Source organism: Typopeltis vanoorti, chromosome 16 (assembly GCF_054136105.1).
Source record: "Typopeltis vanoorti isolate ZY-2024b chromosome 16, IOZ_Tvanoo_1.0, whole genome shotgun sequence".
Classification (NCBI taxonomy): Eukaryota; Metazoa; Arthropoda; class Arachnida; order Uropygi; family Thelyphonidae; genus Typopeltis; species Typopeltis vanoorti.
In genome coordinates this window covers 16,515,641-16,533,084 of record NC_143564.1, presented here as the reverse complement: position 1 = coordinate 16,533,084, position 17,444 = coordinate 16,515,641, and the positions used below count along the sequence as shown (strand labels likewise).

Below are 17,444 nucleotides of genomic sequence, written 5' to 3'. Positions count from 1 at the left end.
TTTTCAATTTTTTGTGCTTTGTGGGGCCCTGATGCCCGCATGGAAAATGAACACCTTTGAACACAATGAATATATTGATGCTGATCCCAAAGCTATTGCAGACACTTTGGGAGAAAACTTTACCAGAATCTCAGCAAGTTTGCTATCCTCATGATATTTTTTATTTTGAACGAACAACTAAAGAAACAGTAGCAAAGATTTTGTACCAACGGGAATTGAGCTACACAATTGGCCATTTGTTAAGGAGAACTAAAAAGAGCACTTCTCTCACCCTAATGACATCCGTTATGAGATAATAAAACACCTCCCACCATCTTCTATGGATGTTCTTCTCTTACTGTACAACAGAATATTTACAGAGGAAGAGTTTTTGCACTCTTGGAATAAGCTGATTGTCATTGTTATCCCAAAGCCAGGCAAGGATCCAGCCCATGCCAAAAAAAGCATTTTGGCCACTCGATTTGATTCATATCCTCGGTTTCCAGAAGTATCTCCACTGCTCTACAATGATGCAGTGTGGGATTGTCATCCATAAAAATAAATTCTTCACCTACAGCACCTTGAAACAATCGAACATCATGTTGAAGAACTTCGTTGCAATGTCGTTTCCCAGTCAAAGTCCCTTTTTCCAGCACTTGTAGTTTAGTGGTTTCATTAAGCATAATTCCTTTCCACATCATGACCACAGCACTGCCATTTCTATCCTGTTCAAGACCATTCTCACGACGGTAAGCAATGCCACTTTCATGCCAGATCAAGTGTCATCTAGAATCAGAGGAAAGACTAAAACCACTTGCATCTGTAAAGGATACATAAGCCCATTGGTGTCTTGTCCAGTTTTTATGGATACAACACCACTGAAAATGTGCTTTATGATGAGCTGTTGATAAAGAGATGCAGACTACAGGCCTTTAGGCATATAGGCCTACTTGTCATAGATGTCTTGCCACAGTTTGTTGAGATATCCACTTTCCTGTGCACGAATGGAGCCAGCTTGCAAGCTGACCTGCCATGATGCGTCAATTATCTTTTACTGTTATAACCAAAAATCTGTCTTCATGATACATGATAGAATGAGGGCAACCTCTTAGTAGATGCCCGGAACACATTCTATTGGTTTGAAACGCTGCCCACAGAACCTGGATATGCTATATAAGATTCCGAACTTTCTGACAATATCAGTAATTCTGCTGCCTTCTTCAAGCTTTCCAGTAATTCTTCTCTGCATGAAATCACTAGATGATGTTTTTGCGACATTATGAGAAATCCAAGTTTGTAACTTTATTCCTGTAAGAAAAGAGTTTCCTTCAAACGCAATTTGCTTAACACACCCTTTTATCATAGAATAAAAGCCAAAAGGCTATTTTTCTGGCAACCTTACTGGCAGATAAACATCAAAGGATTTGTATCCCCTACACCCTTTTATCTTTTATCCTGTTGAGTGCTACTAAGTGACTCCTTTGTGCACATTTTAAAAATTCGAATGTATACTTGCTTTTTACTGAAATAGTCAGTAATACAAACTGCTGCATTCCACAATGTGGCAATCCACAAATTCATCTGAATTTGTGGATTGCTTTAGTCTTCCTCCAGGTCTTTTTCCTGTAACCTGGCAAAGAACAGAACATTGTTTTGCTTCTGTTTAAGTGACCATACCATCTGAAATTAACTCTACTAATGCATTCTTGAATGCTAACAATGGCAAATTCTTTCTTAATATCCTCAATTTTAATGTGATACTGCCATTGATGTCACCTGTTCACTCCACTAATCTTTCTCAGAACTTTCATATAAGAGGTCTCCAGTTTTTGATCAAGTGCTATTTCTAACTTATCCCCCCCAGATCCATCAGTTAAAATTAGTTTGAAAACTGCCTTGTATATAGTTAATTTAGTGTTTTGATTAATTTCTTTCTTATTCCATATAAATTCATTCAGCTGATTTACTACCATACCAGCTTTGCTAATTCTGTTGTTTATTTTCATATTTAATTTACCATCTTCACTAAAATTTGTGCCTAAATAGCTGAAATGTTTCACTTGTACTATAGGTTCCATTCAGAATAGAGTTGTTTTCAAGTGGGTCTGCCTTTTTTGTTGTGCTTGTCTTTTTATTGTTGATTTTCAAACCAAATGTATTATTACAGTTTTTCAATTTACTCAGGGAATGTTGCAGACTTGTACTGAATTTATTCAGTAATATAGCATAATTCATATATATAGCAAAAAAGCTAAGATTGACATCACCAATTTTGATATCAGATTTAATACTACTTTCCTTTATAATTTGGTTTGTTTAGATAATGAATAACACTTGAGATAATGTGCACTCTTGTTGCACACATGATTTACCATCAAACCATCTTCCTGTAATTCCTTCGATTCTAACTGCTGACTTACAGCTTAAATACAGACTCTGCATTGCTCAATCTAATATTATACTTATACCATATAACTGTAGCATTTTATTACTCCTAAACCTTCTATATGGTGGAGATATGTGGATGATATCTTCATCATATGGAAGGACAACTTAGAAAACCTACATATGTTTGTTAATAGAATCAATGCATTCCACAATAAAATAAAATTTACTCTAGAAGTAGAAAATAACGAACAGCTACACTTCTTGGACTTACTAGTAAAAAGACAAGGTAACAGTATCAAACTGTCAATTTACAAAAAACCAACGGACACTGGACGATATCTACAGTACTCTTCAAGCCATCATAGGTCACAGAAACATAGCATCATCCACATGTTGAGAAATCGAGCTAGAAAATTTATCTCTGACGAGGAAGAAGTTCAAGCAGAACTGTCTCAAATAGCTACAACACTATCACAAAATGGTTATCCTCGAAACATCATCAACAAATTTCTATACAAAGATAACCAACAACAAAGAACAGTCTCCCAGCAAATTTCAACAGCAGTCATCCCCTTTATCGGTTCAACTTCCACAAAAATTGCAAGATTGTTAAAGACCCATAACATCAGGGTTGTATTTAAACCAACAAATAGCTTAAGACAGTTTCTAAGATCTCCTAAAGACAGTGTTCCATTTTATAAATATCCAGGTGTGTATAATATTTCTTGCACGTGTGGTCTTTCCTACATCGGACAGACTTCGAGAAGCCTGGAAATAAGACAGAAAGAACATGTCGGCGATGTTAATCACAACAGAACGATCACCTCCGGATTGGCACATCACTTTTCAACTTTGAACCACACTATAGACTGGAATAACAGCTCCGTGCCCTACATAGATGAGGATTACAGACATCGAATATTTAAAGCAGCAGCAGTTGTACTACATACGGGCAGTAACCTAAACAGAAATCAGGGCGCCATACTGAACGATACTTGGAAAAATTTAATTCCCTCAGTTCAACAGAGTTACAGTATGCAAATAATCATATTACGCAGTTGCATGTAACGCGTGCTCATAATACTGAGTAGATGTGTCACGCGAATGTGTTACCTTAGCTACCTAACAGGTACTAATTTAAGAATACAAAATTCTTTGTATTCTTAAACCTTTTTACATTTACCATTTTTTGTACTGTGCAAGCCTTGAGAAAGCTAGTCAGTTACTAGCGAAACCACTAGGCAATTTGTACGAACAGAAGTACGTTTTAAATATATGGTCAATTAAACAAGTCTTATATTTTGTAATGTGTCTTTTTGTATCAAAGTGAAAATCTGATCCTGACAACCTCTATTTGTTCTGGATCCAGCTTGATCTTTAGCAAGCTTCCCTTCCATAATTTTTCTTAGCTGTTTCTCACGTATACTTACATAAATCTTACTGTGAACGCTCAGTAGGGAAATACCCGTGTAATTCTCACATTCATTTTTATTTCTCTTTTTATAGATGGGTATTATGAGAGCTCTTCTTCAATCATCTGGAATTTGACCCTGTGAATTATGTAATGCAGCCACTGTAAAACTTTTATACCTCTGTATTTGAGCATTTACTACTTCAGTTGCCTTTCCACATTTCAGGTTTTTGATGACTTTTTTTTTTTTTACTTTAAATATGTATATGCATTCCTGATTGATTCATGTTGGGAGTTTTTTTTTTTTTATCACCATGCTGATACTGCTTGTTTCATTTAGCAGTCTTTCAGATTAATTACTCCAGACTTGTAGAATATTTTTATCTTAGTTTTCATGGCACCTAAAGGTGCATCTTGAGAACTTTTTTCAAGTTCTCGTATTCATTCAAATGATATATTTTGCCATTCTTGATATTTAATTCAGTGATACAGAAATTTCTTGCTATAAGGAAACATCTTGCAGAAAAACTCCATTAAGAAAAGGTTTATTTCTTAATCTAAAGCCTAACATTGGATTTAAATTTTTAAATTCACATTTTAAAAACCTAAAGAATTAAAAAAAAAAATTCATTATTTGAATGAATGGGTGGATGACACATCATCTGCACACAGAAACAAACATACTAAATATATCCACCACTGAATGTTGCTTTTCAATCAATATGATGGAGAACGTCTAGGAAGGATAACTTCCCTGTTTTTCTTTTTTCCGTTGCGAACTTAATAGGGATGTATTATTATTATGATTATTATTATTATTTTTTTAGGAAGCTAATGAGAGCATTTTTTATACGTGATCATATGGCATAAATATCAACAAAAAATAATTCGTAGATTTATTTAAAAAATTAGAAATTCTGCATGTTTTGCCATCTGTTAGCTCACAGCATTGTGAGGAAAGGCAGTAGAGAACACACACAAATATCTGCACACGTTGACAACTGTAGTTTTTTTTAAAAATATGAAACATAAGGGTGACTAATAGTTAATCATGTGTATCATTAGATATACTGTGTGCAGTCTGTGTATTGTTCTGTAAAATCAGGTAGTTCTTAGCATAATAGATCTTGTATGTTATCCCAACAAATAAGAGATTTCTATATGTCACAAAGTATAAGGCCCTGGTTTCTGTTCAAGATGTGTTGTGAATCAATCACTTCAGAAGACTCCTTGAACATTCTAGAAAAAAAGGGATTATCTTCTCTACATATGGACTGGAAGCAGATGGCCAATTTGTGTCATGATGTTTGTATATGTATGTAGTGAGACCATTTTGTTTCTTTCCTTTTATGTTCCATGTTACTTACATGCTCTTTCTTTATGATTCCAAAACTTCTTCCTATCTAACCTGAGTAAAGCTTGCCTCATGAACATGGGATCTTATATATTCCAGGGTATTTCAAGAATGAAACATAAATGCTTTTAAGTTAACATAGAAAATTTTGTAAGATATTGGCTGCTTTAAAGGTTGTTTGGATGTTAAGAGAATTTCTGTCTGTCTTGATGTTCTGTGTAGGATAAAGAAATGTTCAAAGGATAAGAAATGGAACATTGTCTTGAGGTGAATGTAGGAAGTTTGTAAGATGTTGACTGCTTTAAAGGTTGTTTCCACATAGGAAAAAGAAATAATTCCCTTGTAATTAATTTCTGGAGCTGCATGAGTTGGTTTATCAGAGAATGAAAGTTTGTTTCATAACCTTGAATAGCCATTTTGAAGGTGTTGGTTGAACAGGAGTGTAACATAGCTGTTGTAGCCGACGGTTGAATATCTTTAGTTTAAGATCTCTCAAATTATCTTGATCCATATCAGCTACTTTCATTATAATTTATATTATTTATTTTAAAATTATAAATTATAAGCGTGGTTTAAATGTATAAAAATGTATTCAGACTAGTTGTCTATATTTTATTATGTAGAAAAAAAAATTGAAGAGGTGCAGCAGACTCCTGAAATAAGAAAAGAAGAAAGTGTTGTGCAAGAGGAGCTCACTAATGGTAATTAATTTGCTAATTACATTTAATAATCAACTCTCTCTACAGCAAAATAAAATTAATTTACTATAGCAAAAGCAAATTGTCCCAGCCAACAAAAATACACTGTTATGCTGAAAGAAATTTGCTATAGTGTAAGTCAACTGCATTATTTTTTTTCATTTATTTATGTCTTATTTGTTTGTTTTGTCCAACTTGAAGTTTCACATTCAACACTTTCCATTCCAAAAGAAACTGAATTATATGTTTGTTTTATTTTGCCTCTAAGATTTTTAGAAAATTTCTGGACTGACCAAACAGATGTTTAGACATATAGTGATTCTGATATACTGTATTTACTCAAATATAACTTACACCCGTGATTTTACTTTACAGAAAAAGAAATGAAAAAGCTTCAAAAAAATACTCGCATGAAAAAAAAAAAAGTTTATGCACGTTCACTTCAGGGCGATAATAACTTGCTTGCCACAGTAAACAACATGCCCTCCCCAACAACCACTATACTGTAGATGCAAGAAAAACAAATAGTTTTATTGTATCAATGAATAAGGTACAGAGACATTTGCAGTTTGTGTAATATATTTGTCGACAGATAGTGCAATTAAAGACAACTGGGATAAGCACTGCACTAACTAAAGAATCACTTGTCCCCTCCCACAGAAACTATGTTATATAGACTCAAACAAAACCGTATGTTGTACTGCCAAACACGATATCTAATTAAAACTATTGTCCAAACATTTGTCTAAATTTTAAATTACATGAAATAAGTGTTTGTTTGATTGCATTTGAAATTTTCGATGTCATTAAGATAGATCACACAAGCTAACTGCAAATTGAAACTAACATGCTATATAATGCGTGTGTGTGTGCGCGCGTGCGCATGCCTGATGCAGAAGCATCACGCAAACAAGCAGCAATAAAATTCAACCAAAGGGTTGAAACTTTGTGTCAGTTGAGCCTGCCTACACAACACGGAAGCAGTATACAAATGGTAATGAGTCCTGTTGGAACAATAAACAGACGAAACGCCACCCTGATGTGAATGTGTTAAAACTAAGAAATATATAGTGAATATTGTTATGACAGTTTCAGATATTTTGGAATTCAGTTGAAGAGAATCAGCATTTCAACTCAGCAATTGTCGACTTGCCTTTGTCGTTGAGTCGCATGATCTTTTGTTAATACTGCATCAATCATATTCATATCTTCATAGCTGTTCTATCTCTACTGGCCTATCATTGTTGTCTATTTCATGCTTTGCTTTCACTTCTCATTAGTCATTCATGAAGGATTGTTCCTTATATATTTCAAATCTTGTAAATTCCTGGTAACTTTTGCTTGAAATATGGAGGACGTTCAAGTTACAGTGCTCGTTTTAAACTCAAAGTTATTGATTTTGCAGCAAAACATGGCAATCGAGCAGAAGGCCATGAGTTTACTGTGACTGAGTTTATGCGATATTGGTGTAAACAGAAACTTGCATTAGAAAGCACCAATAACTCAAGAAAAAACATTCCAAGGACCTAAAAGTGAAAAGTTTCCTGAATTGGAATACGAGTTACTTGAATATGTGTTAGGTTTGCATAAAGATGGTTGCTGTGTCTCGCATCAGTGAAATCTAGAAGATGAAAAGTAGATACAGAACATAATGCAGCTGCCTCTGCAACAGATGCCCTCATCTGTTGCAAAAATCTGAAAGTGAGCCAAGGTTGGATCACAAGATCCATGAAGAGGAAAAGTCCTTCCTTCATCAAAGGACATCCCTTTGCCAAAGAATGCCAATAGATTTCGAGGATAAACTGATGGATTTTCATCGCTGTGAAAAGTATAATAAATTTAGTTTAATCCTTTATTCAAGTGTGAGCAAACAAAGTTTGTGCCTGAAAGTATCTTCAGGACTGGGTTTAAGGTGGTACAACACCAGAGCAACTCGTTGCAAAGGTGGAACAAGCTACAGGACCTGGTGTTGTACCACCTTAACCCAGTCCTGAAGATACTTTCAGGCGCAAACTTTGTTTGCTCACACTTGGATAAAGGATTAAACTAAATTTATTATACTCTAACCAAGTGAAAAATAAACTTTCAACTTCTTCATCAACTTAGGAAGAGCAATAACTGTCTGTTCGCAAATAGCCAATGCCTATCAAACCCCTCAATTTTGACATGCCACACCAAACAACAATAACAGAAAACAGTGAAAAAAGTGTGCGAATACATACAACTGGAAGTGAAAAACATTGATGCCCGATCATGCTCGCAATTACTGCAGATGGAAGAAAGTTGCTTCCCTATGTAATATTCAAAAGGAAAACCATGCCGAAGGTGAAATTTCCCCCTGGAATTCATGTAAGAGTCCAAGAAAAAGGATGGATGGATGGACACTACATTGGTTCAAGATCAGATTAGAACAGTTTTGGACAAACCACCAGCGGCCTTATTTCGACACCTGGCTCTTTTTGTGTTGGATAACTTCCGTGCACACAGGACCTGAAATAATAAAACAACTTTCAGATATGAGGATCGATGCAGCCATTATTCCTGGTGATCTTACACCTTGTTTATATCTCTTCAATGTATCATCCAATAAACTATTCAAGGACTAAGTATGAAAATTCTACATGGAGTGAATGGCAGCTGACAACTACTACTTGACTCCAGCAGAGAAGATACTATCATTAGAGCTATCGTACAACTGGATTTTGAGAGCTTGGGAAATGATTTTGCCAGAAATAATTGCCAAGAGTTTTTTAAAAACTAGCATCTCTAATGCCCTGGATAGCAGAGAAGATGACGCTATTTGGGTAGATGACTTTGACGATGCACACAAGGAAACCACTCTCAATGCCAGAAGTAGCAATAGCGAATAGGAGATTCTTGGAGTCATGCCCATTTTCAGTTTTTTTCTGAAAACTTTAGTTTCCGAAAATCCCTGCATATATCTTGCATCACTTTTTTAACTTTGATTTTTGAAAAAAAAAAAAAAGTGAGTTATATTCGAGTAACCTACTGTTACCTTATTTTTAAGTTTATATGTGTATGTAACATTATTAAATAATTTTGGATAGCAAACTCATTTAGGACAAAAAAGTTAGTTTATTACAAAATGTTACGGCTAATAATTATTTTTCTAGTGTCTGTAATAGGGACTAAAGGTAAACATTGAATTGAGATAATTCAGATAAATTAAAAAAATGATAGCTATATCTCTATTTGCTGAATCATATCAGAAGGATATTAAAGTTTGTTTTCCAGGTAACCACTTTCCATATACAACAGATACTTGGAATTAGCTTTATTGAGCTCTGCTTGGTGTAAAAAAATCTTCTCAAATTCTTAAAGTAATCTTGCAAATTTAAAAGAGATGCGATGTAGAATCATCCCTTCCATTTAATGCAGTGATTTCTATTCTTTTGATCACCTAATCCAGACACTCTTTAATTATGTTTCTTTAACGTGCTTCTTATCGATTGAGTTATTTGTAATAATGATTTTATATCCTGTTCATTGTTATTTTATATATATATCAATCACACCTCAATAGATGTAGTGGAACCTTCGTCACCATGTAATCCCTGGTACTTAGTGAAGAAGGCTTTTCCAAAAAATTAGAAGCAGAAACTTCTCAGAATTTTCTGTTCACTGCTAGATTAAGGCCTCTCCCCTTCTTTCATTTTGTCCTTCATTCCTTCATTCTATACTATCTTGAGCTTTTCTACTTCTCCACTAAGTTCCAGCCATCTCTTTGACTCCTTGAACATCTTCCCACCATCTATTTGATCCTAATGTAGCTCACTTTCTATCTTTGGGATACCATTCAGATATCAACTTTATCCAATTTGAGTATTGTTTCTTGCAGTATGATATCCCTATTGCCATTTGGATCTTTTAATGACTGTTACAATATCTCTCACCCTGTCTGAGCTCTGAACTATTGTAAAGCTTATATAGTTTCAGGAGCATACACTTCATATCTGCCTAATATAAAATAATAGATATTTATTATTTTTCCTGTTTGACTAAAGTGATGTAACCTAGTATACTCTGCTCTCCATGATTATACAAGTATTAATCATAAGAATGTGTTTGTATGAAAGATGGAAGGTTATTGGTTACAGCCTAAGTAACCAAGGTTATAAGGCCACTATATTACACCTGTTAAGTGTGTGAGTTCTTCTGTCTGGTTTTTCTGTTTCGTGGGATGAAATCTGTGTCTAAAAATTAAAGATGTCAAGAAATTTTAAAATTTAAAATCTATGTCTTTCCAATCAGCAGTAATTATTGATACCAACTAAACTATGGGGACTCTTAGATTATATAGTAAAACTAGGGAAGCGATGATGATGATGTGAGAATATGGATTGGGGGGGGGGGTCATAGGATGAAACCATAGTGTAGAGCAAAAACAAAAAAGCATTAAAGTGTGCATTTTATTCAGTTTGTATGCATTTTAGAAGTAGCATTGTCTTAGTTATATTCTTGTTCTGAGATTTAAACCATTTAGTTCCTATATACACCTTTTTTCTTGGTGCTTATTGCTACCCACTCATCAACTAATGTGCAAGACAATACACTTCTTTATTCTACTTATTAGTTTGATTGTTCAGCTTATACCACATATTTTATGATGAAGCGTGTGTACCTCATTTAGATCAGTTGGTTTTTCATAATATATGAAAGCATTTTTTAATATGCTTAGTCCTTGCACACAACAAATCATCACAAGCAGCTTCACATGTTCAGGTGGGAGAGAGGGAACTATTCAGAAGCCTCTATGAAAGCTGTCTGACTGCATAGCAAAATATTCTACAATGAGAAATAGCCTATAAGTGAATCTGAATGTCATAGGTGAGTAAATATATGTGTCAGCCTGTTTTGCCAGTTAGTGTATCTGCTCTCCAGCCAGAAGGCTGCAGGCAGGTTTCAATCCTGCTTTGGGCATGGATGATTATAATGTCTTTCACTCATTCATACACACAAATATACACTCTCCAAAGATGAACTGGGTCATTGTGGGAGTAGATGAAATTGTTCTCTATTATGGGAGAAGCCTTCGTCAGCACTGAGGATGGTGCAGGATGAATATCATCATTATCATCATAATTTGTTTTAAATAGAAATTAATCTGTTGATGTGTAATTTGCTACTGCCTAGTTAGTTCTATAAAATTCTTTTTCTTTTAAAGGTAAGCACTAAAGATAGTCAGCCTTCAATATCACGCTGCTTACCATTATCAAATTGAGGCATATTGTTTTTATTTTACCACTATAATATGAAGTCAAATACCTTTCTAGTTCATAGAGAATTAGGAACAGTTTGTTTTAAAAGGTTCTATGTAGGATATTTTCTTTAGCATAAAATGCATATTTTTGGTAGTTTATATGAATAAATTTACCGTAACAGTAGTTCCTGTAGTGAGAGTTAACTGCATCAAATTAAAATTTTTTACTGACAAAAACTATTTATATAACGCTTCATATATAAAACTATATAACATCGAGTTTTCCTGGAGTGAAAACTCGATGTTATATAGTTATATAGAATATACAGGAAGCAATTCAAAAACAGGAAAGAAAAGTAAACGAAATCGTAGTTGTAGTAGGTACTAACGACTTAACTGGCGATACGTTCAGTATGAGAAAGGACGTGAAAGGGTTGTTGGAAGGAGTCCGAAATTGAGAATCGTCAGTATTTTACCTTGCTATGATAAACATTAATTAAGAAGAAGGACTATGATGGCAAATGATTTGATTCCTAGGCTGTGTAGAAGGAATGGATGCGAGTTTTTGGATGTGTGGAGTGAGTTTGAGAGAAGATTGGATTTGTATAAGAGGGATGGCCTACATCTGAATGCGTTTGGTATCAGGAGTCTAGAAAAACTAATAACTGGTATGTGATCTAACACACAGAGTCAGGGAAACTGAATTATAAAGGAAGGAATGGTGTGAATGTGAGTGTAACAGCGACAATGTTATATAACTGTGTTAATGATGGGAATGGGCTTTGTCATGAAAATATTGACGAGGAGAGAACGATTTTGAATTTGTGTTCATCCGGTTTGGACCCATCACATGTGTGCAAAGATGTCTACATGTGTAGGGCATTAGAGAAGAATAGAGATCTGCAAGTTGCCCAACTGTGTCAGGCACACTGCAGACAAGACAATACAAAAGAACAAACAGGTACATTATTATGTCTGTACATGAATGCAAGGAGTACTAGAAACAAAGGGATAGAGTTTGTTGCCTTAGTCAATATGTTGCGATCTCAGATTGCAGGTATTAGTGAGACCTGGCTATCAGAATCAGATTTACTAACTGGTATCAAGTGTTAAGGGTACAGTATTTTTAGGAAGGATAGAGAGGAGAGGAGGAGCATTCCACTAATGATATCAGATGACTTGAATCCAGATAGAGTTGAGAACTATGATTGTAGTAATACTACTAACAATATTTCATATGGCAGTGAGTTTGAAGCTAGCTACCTGATGTGAGGCAGACTCTAACAGGATCAATTACAGTGGGGTGTTGTTACAGACCTGGTGGATCAGTTGCTAGTGATGAAGAAATGCATCACCAAATAGAAAAGATAAGCACAAAAAGAATATTCATAATGGGAGACTTTAATTATCCAAATATTGATTGGATAGCAGTAGAATCTCATGAGAAGAATGAAATTGCATTTATTGAACTGTTGCGAGACAACTTCCTCAAGCAGCATGTGACAGAAGGAACTCGAAGGCAAAGAGTGTTAGATTTGATTATAATGTCAGAGGGCGTTTCAGTTAAAGACGTAAGTATTCCATTCCTTCTGGTTGGTGACAGTGATCATGTGGTACTAACTTGGAAAGTGATTAAATTTATGAATGTTCCATTCAGAAAAGGTTACATGCTGAACTACAACTGAGGAGAATACTGAGTTCAGTGGAATGGGATCGGTTGCTTGATGGAAAGAATATCGACAGTGCATGGGAAGCATTTAAACAATACTTAAATGATGCGATATCAGATGACCGGAGAGTTTGAAAAATAAATAAGGTAGGAGTTAAATGGACGTGTAATCTTATTAAGCAAGAGATTCGTAAGAAAAGGGTGATGTAGAAGGAATACCATGTGCATAAGAATGATGTCCATTATGAAAATTATAAGCAGTAGACTAGAATAGTCACAACTGTTGTATGGAAAGCAAAGTCTGAATATGGAAAGAAACCGGCTCTGCGTGCTAAAGAGAACCTACAAGAATTCTATCGATATGCTGCAAGTAAAAGAAAGAATGAATATGAAAGAATAACTCTTCTAAATCCAGATGGCATGAGCATTACAGATTCAGAATAGATTGTTCAGTTCATCATCATCAACAACCATGGGTCCAAGGGCCGTAGGTGTCTGCTGCCATCTTGATATGATTCTTCCATTGCATTGTATTTTGTGCGAGATGACTCAGTTTGCGTATTGAGTTTCCACACCATTTGACGATGTTATCACCCCATTCTCTGTTTGGTCTTCCTCTTTTGTTCTTTCCTTCAATCATTCCAAACAGCAATGTTTTTAATTTTCTCTCATCATTCATTCTACATATATGGCCAAATAGATGTAGTTTCTTTTTGATTATTTTCTGGATCAGGTTTTTTTTTGCTTGTATTCATCTGTAGATTTCCTCATTATTGTTCACTTTCTGTATCCAGCTTATTCCCAAGATCTTTCTATAGCACTTCCTCTCAAATGCCAATATCCTCCTTTCAGATTCTCTCAGGAGTACCCAGGCCTCACATCCATAGAGCATGCTGCTTAAGATACAGGTTTCTACAATGCGCAGTTTAGTTTGCATCTTTATAGCTCAGCTCTTCCATATTTTGTCCATGGCTTTTAAAATACTTGTTGCTCTGGCTATTCTAATTGTTTTCTGTTTTTTGGGGTCCATGCGTCATGTGGCATCCAAGATATGTGAAGTGTTCCACATTTTTCAGTTGAAATCTGTCTATGCTAACTCTGTTCAGTAACTCGTGTTGTCCAAATATCATTGTTTTAGTTTTTTAAAGTTGACATTTAGGCCATATCTTTTTCCTTCTATGTATAGTATTTGCAATGTCTGTTCCAGCCTTGCTGTGTCTTCTTCAATCAGGACGATTTCATCTGCAAAGCAGAGGTAGTTTATTCTCATACCATTTATTGAAATGCCTCCACCTTCTTCTTTAATCTTATCTAGTGTTCTTCCCAGATGTGTGATGAAGATGATTGGTGATATTGGGTCCCCTTGTTCTTGTGCTTTGACTAGTGGCAAACCAATCTCCAGTCTCACCTGCTATTCTGATTTTTGCTTGTGTTTGGCTGTTTATATCTTTCAGCAGGCGGATCAATTTATTGTCCACACCATAGGATTCTAAGACAGCCCATGCTATATTTTGGTCAATATTATCAAATGCTTTTTGGAAGTCCACAAAATACCAATATATCTTTTTGTTCTTTCTTCGAGCTTTATCTGCTATTAGTCTTAGTGCGAGTATTTGTTGCACTGTACTTCAATCATGTCGAAATCCGGCTTGCTCATACAGTTATTTGCTGATGATGCAAAGATAGGTAGTGTAATCAGGAATGCTGCTGATATGCAGTCTTTGCAGAATGATTTGAATAGGTTGGAATTGTGGACATGGGAAAATGGGTGTCAGTTAATGAGTGCCAATTTTGTTAAAAGCTATCAACGTGGTGTTTGCAACATTACCTCTTCACTAGATGAAGAAACACAGGTATATGAGGAGGAAGTATTAGAGCTGTTACAAAAATTGAATTAGAATTCAGCAATAGGAACTGAGTGAATATCAGCACGTGTGCTAAAAGAGTGTGCCAGCTGAATGTCCATTGCTTCGTCTAGGCTGTTTAATATAAGTCTCAGAACAGGGAGATTCTGCAGGAATGGAAGGAATGTATGGCAAATCCAATCGACAAGGGTGGTGCAAAGACCGATGTATCCAACTATCGACTAATTAGTATCTCACAAGCGGTGGTGAAGATTTTAGAAAAATTGGTCAGGGCTTGCATTCAGAAATGGGTTGACAGTGAATCTCTACCTTGCAATGAACAACATTGGTTTACTAAGGAAAGGTTAAGTTACCATTGAACTAGACAAGAGGAATGGATACACCATGATACTTTTGGATTTTGCTAAGGCTTTTGACAGAATACAGCATGGTAGACTGTTGCATAAATTGGAGAAAATGGGTACGGGTTGTAGAATATTAGCCTGAATTAGAGAGTGGCTGACTGACAGATATCAAAAAGTGGTATACAGGGTATGTGAGTCTGCAAGATTTAAGGTAACAAGCAGTGTACCGTAAGGATCAGTGCTTGGTCCACTGTTATTCAATCTGAACATTAATGATATTGAGAAGAATTTGACAGCGACATACAGTTATTTGCTGATGATGCAAAGATAGGTAGGGCAATCAAGAATGCTGCTGATATGCAGTCTTTGCAGAATGATTTGCATAGTCTGGAATTGTGGGCATGGGAAAATGGGTGTCAGTTCAATGTCAGTAAATGTAAAATCATTCAATTTGGCATGATTAGATATTTAGTGTCATATTATATTGGTGGGATTAGGTTAGAAGAAACTGATGAGGCTAGGGATCTTAAAGTGTTAGTAGATAGGAAGTTGAAGTTTATTTGCCATGTTGTAAAGATTGCAAATACAACTCAAAAGATAATTGAAACGCTGAAATGAATGTTCACATGTAAAGATAAGGATGTTATTTTGCCTCTTTAGAAGGCCTTGATAAGACTACATTTGAACTATTGTGCACAGGTCTGGTCTCCCTGTTTCTGTTGTGATTCTGATATATTGGACAGAGTACAAACGAGTGTTAAAAATGATATCAGGATTGTGGAATACTGATTATGAAGACAGACTAAGAATTTGTAGACTGCAGACACTAGCCAACAGGAGAAAGAGGAGTAATATGATTGAGACTTACAAACTTCTGAAAGGATCATACAGGATTTCAATTGATGGAATTGTTCAATTTATGGAGGGTGGGGAAAGGACAAGAGGGCATCCTTGGAAGTTTGTGTAATATCTTCTGTTGTCTGTGGCATTGTAAATGTATGTTATTTTTGGCCTATATGTAATATCTTTATTCTATTCCTAATTTTTTATAGCTTTATTCATTTAATTGGCATAAGACTAAATAAAACTTCTGGTAGATTTCCCTCTCTCTCACACGAGCGAAGTTTCTTTTATCAATGTTTACTTTCACAGTTGTGATTCGTAACTGAACTGCACTTTGATTGACTTAAATTATTCTTACAAATCCATTTTATTTAAGAACAGTGCAGTTGTAAAATAAAAGATCAGGCAGCACTCTTTTAACAAATAATTAAAACACATTTATTTGCAAATTATACATGAATTAAATGATAGAGAGATTGCTTTCTCTATCCATTTATAAAATCTTTAGCATAAATTGGAACCTTTTTACTTTAACACTAATTGACTTCTTTAACTCACAATCTTATTTACTCTCTGCTTACAAATTCAACTTATTAAACTTCTAGTTTACTTGCAAAGAGGTTAGCTTACTCTCTGTTAAGTTATCTTTACAATATTTATATCAAATTTCAACATGCCAATTGATTCTCTTAATGACACTTTTTACTGCCATTAACCAAATTCTTGAAAATTTTTCTATAACACACTATAAGAGGAATTGTACAAAAGTATGGAACTTACAAAGGCTCTGTATCGCACATTCAGTCAAAAGTCTTGCACAAAAAGTTCTAAGGTAATTCTTTCATCTCAGATCTTGAGCTTCCTCAGGAATGTCTGGCTTCAGTAATATCTCATTGGGAAAATAGCGGGCTCTGGACTGCGATACTCATTCAGCTCCGACAAAAGGTTATTCTCCCACGCGAAAAGAAAAACTTCCAAGTGAAGCTGCCTCGGGTAATTTACATCGCCTTTTCTCCTCTGCTCTGCTTTGGCTCGCTGAAAATGATTGGATTCCTGCCGCTTCCAAGAAACTGAAACTGCCGTCAACTCTCAACTGGGATCCCTCTCTCTGGTGTCTGGAAGCCTTTTCTTCTTCGGCAGTGTCTGGAAGACTCTCTCTCTCTCTGGCCTGGAAGCTATTCTTTCTCGATGACGACTGAAACCGAGAAGCTACTTATGCTAGGCTCAGTCCCTTTTGTTTCGCAATCTTGCAACCTTGCACTAAGGGTAGTACACCCCGAAGAATTCGGCATGACTCTCTCATCTTCTTTTAGGTTTGACCCGCTCTTTGTTCTCCTCCGTGCAATCTTTTGATCGTATTTTGCCAGGCACGGAAAATACGATTATTGTCTCTAAAACTAGCGGACCCCTCTTTGATACTTTGCTTCTCCTTTCGGGGCCACGGAAACTTCTCTAAACCTAGCAGCACTCTTATATACAAAACTAGTAAACAACTTTTCCTGTGCTCTTACACATAACTATATACATATACAAAGTTCCCTTGGGAAAGCATTGCCTTTATTTTCGATATTAAAACAGTAAATACATTCACTTCCCGCAAGGTTAACTACATTAATATTTTGCAAAATATGCATAGAAACAAGGTTATTTATAGTTCTCATGGGACTTGACC

At 35.4% G+C, this 17,444-nt stretch overlaps 1 protein-coding gene across 2 annotated transcripts in view; it reads left to right on the top strand.

Moving 5' to 3' along the window:
- Window positions 1-17,444, top strand: part of LOC150097869 (uncharacterized) — a 622,248-nt gene that overhangs the window by 248,061 nt on the left and 356,743 nt on the right. For both annotated transcript variants that reach the window (XM_090405962.1, XM_090405961.1), the window contains exon 8: window positions 5,756-5,833. In XM_090405962.1, the coding sequence (XP_090262088.1) occupies window positions 5,756-5,833 (78 nt within the window). The remainder of the gene's footprint in view (window positions 1-5,755; window positions 5,834-17,444) is intronic.